Here is a 6462-nt window from a genome sequence, read left to right as displayed (position 1 = left end):
TTAGAGTGGTAGAAAGTGGCTTTAGCAGCAGAGACAGAAGAGGAGAATGTAGAGAGGAGTGAGTGAAAGGATGCCAGGTCCGCAGGGAGGCGAGTTTTCCTCCATTTCCGCTCGGCTGCCCGGAGCCTTGTTCTGTGAGCTCGTAGTGAGTCGTCGAGCCACGGAGCAGGAGGGGAGGACCGAGCCGGCCTGGAGGATAGGGGACAGAGAAAATCAAAGGATGCAGAAAGGGAGGAGAGGAGGGTTGAGGAGGCAGAATCAGGAGATAGGTTGGAGAAGGTTTGAGCAGAGGGAAGAGATGATAGGATGGAAGAGGAGAGAGTAGCGGGAGAGAGAGAGCGAAGGTTGGGACGGCGCAATACCATCCGAGTAGGGGCAGAGTGAGAAGTGTTGGATGAGAGCAAGAGGGAAAAGGATACAAGGTAGTGGTCGGAGATTTGGAGGGGAGTTGCAATGAGATTAGTGGAAGAACAGCATCTAGTAAAGATGAGGTCAAGCGTATTGCCTGCCTTGTGAGTAGGGGGGGAAGGTGAGAGGGTGAGGTCAAAAGAGGAGAGGAGTGGAAAGAAGGAGGCAGAGAGGAATGAGTCGAAGGTAGACAAGGGGAGGTTAAAGTCACCCAGAACTGTGAGAGGTGAGCCATCCTCAGGAAAGGAACTTATCAAGGCGTCAAGCTCATTGATGAACTCTCCAAGGGAACCTGGAGGGCGATAAATGATAAGGATGTTAAGCTTGAAAGGGCTGGTAACTGTGACAGCATGGAATTCAAATGAGGAGATAGACAGATGGGTCAGGGGAGAAAGAGAGAATGTCCACTTGGGAGAGATGAGGATTCCAGTGCCACCACCCCGCTGGCTCGATGCTCTAGGGGTATGCGAGAACACGTGGGCAGACGAAGAGAGAGCAGTAGGAGTAGCAGTGTTATCTGTGGTAATCCATGTTTCCGTCAGCGCCAGGAAGTCTAGGGACTGGAGGGTAGCATAGGCTGAGATGAACTCAGCCTTGTTGGCTGCAGACCGGCAGTTCCAGAGGCTGCCGGAGACCTGGAACTCCACGTGGGTCGTGCGCGCTGGGACCACCAGGTTAGAGTGGCAGCGGCCACGCGGTGTGAAGCGTTTGTATGGCCTGTGCAGAGGGGAGAGAACAGGGATAGACAGACACATAGTTGACAAGCTACAGAAGTGTTGTTTCTTGTATTATTGTCTCTTGTGTCTTTAGAGAACTGTTTCACTTTGATATCCTTTTTCTTCTGTCCTGATTTTCTCTTGAAAATGCAGGAGTGGCTCGGGACAAGTCTCTGAATGTCCGTGAGTTGCCCAGCCAGAGCCCGAACTTGAACCCTATCAAACAAATCTGAAGAGACCTGAAAATAGCTGTGCAGCGACGCTCCCCATCCAACCTGACATAACTTGAGCGGATCTGCAGAGAAGAATGGAAGAAACCCCCCAAATACATATGTGCCAAGCTTGTAGCGTCATACCCAAGAAGACTCGAGGCTGTAATCACTGCCAAAGGTGCTTCAACAAAGTACTGAACAAAGGATCTGAATACTTATGTAAGTGTGATATTTCACTTTTATTTTTATAAATTTGCTAAAAAAAATCTATAACCCGGTTTTTGCTTTGTCATTATGGGGTATTGTGTGTAGATTGGTGAGGGATTTTTTAAAAAATCCATTTTAGAATAAGGCTGTAATGTAACAAAATGTGGAAAAAGTCAAGGCTTCTGAATACTTTCCGAATACACGGTATATACATTCCAATGGCATAAAAAGTTAGTGTTTAATGCAACTGTCAGAAAGCATGCAATCAAGTTAGATTTTATTCTAACATTGCAAGACATTTGAGTGGGTTTTTATATCAAATCACAATATTTTAGGAATTTACTGTAGAACTTCGGATATTGATTGAATTCAAATCAGGAACGATACAAAAATCAACATGTTAAAGCAAATTAAGCGGGGAAATTGTATACTAGGCTACTATTAAATATTGTTACTTTCTCAGCGCTAGAGAAAGATATGTACAGTACCTGACATCATATTGAAGTTCAAACGTTTTATGTTGTAACCCATTTTCAAAGTGTCTGTCAAAATGGTCTTGTTATTAGCTACCAAATAGAGGACAACATATTTTGTTATCTGCAATGCAAGAGAATTTGGTGGTGGGTTTTGACCCCTTTTTGGAAACACCAAATACCCTGCAATTGATAACTACTTCAGGCATTTCGGGGATTTCATACTTGTATTTGGACTTGTAGAGCCTTCCACCTTATGTCAGAGAAGTTTCACTCCTGTTTTGAAAGCATCACAAATAGAATTGCCCCTTTTCTGTAAATTATACAGAACAACAGACAAACATATACACAATGACGGATCTTAAAACTTAATTCATTTATTGATAATGGAATAATCAGCTTTGAACAGCAGCTAATATCAACATATTTGAAATAAACAAGGTGGAGACATGGGAGTCAGAGTTCTCTCTGGTTCCTCTGGCGTCGCCCATCTCATTTTCCACCCGCTGCTGGGGCTGGTGTGGCTGCGGCAGGAGCTGGGGCGGGGGCGGGAGCTGCAGCAGGAGTTGCGGCAGGAGTGGCAGCGAGTCTGGCCAATAGGAAGGGCAGGAGGGCCATCAGGGCGGAGTTACTTTGGGGAGGCTGGGCATAAGGGAAGTATGATGGGTACTGTGGCGGCTGATAGCGGTAAAACCCTCCCAAACCACGCCCATTACCCCTGAACATCTGTGGAGAGATAGAGAGATGGACAGATAGAGAGAGTCAGTGTTACAGGGAAGTTCTGGATTCAAACATACTAGTAATCATATTCAAATAGTAGCCCATACTATAGTACTCTAATAGATAGAATACCTAATAGATACCAATAGATGGTACTAAATATCACTGTACCTCATCACTAGCTGAGCGCTCCTCTCGATCATGTTCCTCAGACACCTGCACACACAAACAAAATCCCAGGATGAAGGATATTACAGTATAAAATAATCAACACTCAAAGTGTGAACTTAAACTCATCATATTGAAAAAACCCAGATTTTTACTCATTCCAATGCAATACAATCTGTGGAAGGAGCAATCTCTTGATGTATTGATGTGTAAATTGCAGGATTTGATGTTGTATTTCAAGAATTCTTACAGGAATGGAAGAACAAAGTCCAATCAGGCACATCACTAGGACTAGTAGTTTCATGGTCACCATGGAATTCTTGAAATGAAAAAGACGTATAGTGAATTCAAAGCTAGACACGCATGCCTCAATTCCACTACAGTATTCTTTGAACCTCTTATCTGTTCAAGTGATGTAAAAGGGTTAAAAAGTTGGTATTAAAGATGACACTGATGCTGTATTGCAACTGAACAGCTAGAATGTGCTTTTTATAGACCGTTTTAGTTCACAGTCAACCACTGAGCATTCAGTCAACCAATGAGCTTTAAGGGATGGTGCTGTCATCCAATGCGTGTCCTAAATGTGATGAAAATAGGCGGGTAATCCTAAAAATACATATATCCATAGTCCCCACAAACAACAATGTCTCATCAGTATTAGGAAACTTTGGTTAAGTTCAAAAGTTTTGAAACTGTAAATGATTAATTCACCTGGTTTTTGGGGATTGTGGAGGCTAAATTAACACATCATGCAACGTAAGTTGTGTATTCACTAGGTTTAATTAATGTTACAATTTGAAACCATATGTTATCAATAAATGTAATGTACAACTTAATTTTATGCAATATAGCTAACGTACCACACTTTATTTACATTTCTCAGTTGTGCAATGCACACCACTTAATTTTAATTTCCACAAACATTCAGAGGAATGGAGGGACATACAATTGAGCTTGAAATAATAATTTGTTGATTGAATAGAAATGCATAAAGGAATTACAAATCATGGTGTAAAGTGTAGATTTCCACAGAGTGCTGAATGGTGGAGTGGGTGAACATTCTGTGTGATGCAGGATATCAAGCGACGTACTTTTTCTGATACACAGAAAAGTACATGAATTAATATAAAGATCAATTTTATTTTATGTAGTGGGAGTTTAATATGTAATACATTCGGAAAGTACTCAGACCCTTGACTTTTTCCACATTTTGTTACGTTACAGCCTTATTCTAAAAATGTTTTTTTTTTGTTTATCCCTCATCAGTTTACACACATTACCCCATAATGACAAAGCAAAACCTTTTTTTTCAACATTCTTCATTGGACATGAATTTCTTTTTTTTATATTGTGTTGACTGTACGCTTGTTTATTCCATGTAACTCTGTGTGGTTGTTTCTGTCGCACTGCTTTGCTTTATCTTGGCCAGGTCGCAGTTGTAAATGAGAACTTGTTCTCAACTAGCTTACCTGGTTAAATAAAGGTGAAATAAAATAAAAATGCAGAGAAGAATGTTAGAAACTCCCCACACTCCCCAAATACAGGTGTGCCAAGCTTGTAGCGTCATACCCAAGAAGACTCCAGGCTGTAATCGCTGCCAAAGGTGCTTCAACAAAGTACTGAGTAAAGGGTCTGAATACTTATGTAAATGTAATATATATTTTCAATTTTTATTTATTTTTGCAAACATTTCAAAAAATCTGTTTTGGCTTTGTCATTATGTGGTATTGTGTGTAGATTGATGAGGGAATTGAAAAAATACATCAATTTTAAAATAAGGTTGTAACGTAAGAAAATGTGGGAAAAGTCAAGGGTTCTGAAAACTTTATGAATTTACTGTAAATGTTGAGACATGAAATTAATAAGTGCTGGGTTACTGTAACATCACCTCACCTGGTTAATGTCCAGCAGGGGTTGGGGCTGGTGTTGCGGTTTGTGCAGGGGCTGGGGAAGGGGCAGCAAACATGGTAAGTAGTAGTTGACGGAGCTGATTTGATTTAAACTGTGGCAGGGAGAGCAGAATGGAACCAGCCTAAATAGGAAAGAAAACTGCAGTTTCTTTTCTCATTCAATGTCATTTTGATTTACACACCACACATAGAATCATATCTCAGAATATCCAGAAACTGTACAGGTAACTGCCAAAATAAAGGAAACACAAAGTCTCATAATAGAGTGTTACGGATACAGGTATCCTGTGTGTATTTGTTTTCTCTCCTTCTGCCCTAGTCACAGGTGCCAGTAGTCAGTCGCCAGTCAGTCGCCAGTCAGTCGCCAGTCAGTCGCCAGTCAGTCGCCAGTCAGTCGCCAGTCAGTCGCCAGTCAGTCGCCAGTCAGTCGCCAGTCAGTCGCCAGTCAGTCGCCAGTCAGTCAAATAAAAAATCAAATCAAATGTATTTATATAGCCCTTCGTACATCAGCTGATATCTCAAAGTGCTGTACAGAAACCCAGCCTAAAACCCCAAACAGCAAGCAAAGCATGTGAAAGAAGCACGGTGGCTAGGAAAAACTCCCTAGGAAAAACTCCCTAGAAAGGCCAAAAACCTAGGAAGAAACCTAGAGAGGAACCAGGGGTGGCCAGTCCTCTTCTGACTGTGCAGGGTGGATATTATAACAGAACATGGTCAAGATGTTAAAATGTTCATAAATGACCAGCATGGTCAAATAATAATAATCATAGTAGTTGTCGAGGGTGCAACAAGCACGTCCGGTGAACAGGTCAGGGTTCCATAGCCGCAGGCAGAACAGTTGAGACTGGAGCAGCAGCACGGCCAGGTGGACTGGGGACAGCAAGGAGTCATCATACCAGGTAGTCCTGAGGCATGGTCCTAGGGCTCAGGTCCTCCGAGAGAAAGACAGAAAGAGAGAATTAGAGAGAGCATATTTAAATTCACAAAGGACACCGGATAAGACAAGAGAAATACTCCAGATGTAACAGACTGACCCTAGCCCCCCGACACATAAACTACTGCAGCATAAATACTGGAGGCTGAGACAGGAGGGATCAGAAGACACTGAGGCCCCATCCGATGATACCCCTGGACAGGGCCAAACAGGCAGGATATAACCCCACCCACTTTTCCAAAGCACAGCCCCCACACCACTAGAGGGATGTCTCCAACCACCAACTTACCGTCCTAAGACAAGGCCGAGTATAGCCCACAACGATCTCCGCCACGGCACAACCCAAGGGGGGGCGCCAACCCAGACAGGAAGACCACGTCAGTGACTCAACCCACTCAAGTGACGCACACCTCCCATGGACGGCATGGAAGAACACCAGTAAGCCAGTGATTCAGCCCCTGTAAAAGGGTTAGAGGCAGAGAATCCCAGTGGAAAGAGGGGAACCGGCAAGGCAGAGACAGCAAGGGCGGTTCGTTGCTCCAGCCTTTCCGTTCACCTTCACACTCCTGGGCCAGACTATACTTAATCATAGGACCTACTGAAGAGATAAGTCTTCAGTAAAGACTTAAAGGTTGAGACTGAGTCTGCGTCTCTCACATTGGTAGGCAGACCATTCCATAAAAATGGAGCTCTATAGGAGAAAGCCCTACCTCA

At 43.2% G+C, this 6462-nt stretch overlaps 1 protein-coding gene across 1 annotated transcript; it reads right to left on the bottom strand.

Moving 5' to 3' along the window:
• Window positions 1-2372: 2372 nt before the first annotated feature.
• Window positions 2373-3351, bottom strand: LOC106602790 (histone acetyltransferase KAT2A-like). Its single transcript, XM_014195648.1, has 3 exons — window positions 3155-3351; window positions 2908-2952; window positions 2373-2742 (listed from the first exon to the last, which is right to left on the bottom strand). The coding sequence occupies exons 1-3, from the start codon at window positions 3215-3217 to the stop codon at window positions 2509-2511; spliced, it is 342 nt and encodes a 113-aa protein (XP_014051123.1). The 5' UTR covers window positions 3218-3351; the 3' UTR covers window positions 2373-2508.
• Window positions 3352-6462: the final 3111 nt, after the last annotated feature.

This window comes from Salmo salar, chromosome ssa04 (genome assembly GCF_905237065.1).
Source record: "Salmo salar chromosome ssa04, Ssal_v3.1, whole genome shotgun sequence".
Classification (NCBI taxonomy): Eukaryota; Metazoa; Chordata; class Actinopteri; order Salmoniformes; family Salmonidae; genus Salmo; species Salmo salar.
The sequence above is the reverse complement of the archived record's forward strand: the minus strand, read 5'-3'. Positions and strand labels throughout refer to the sequence as shown.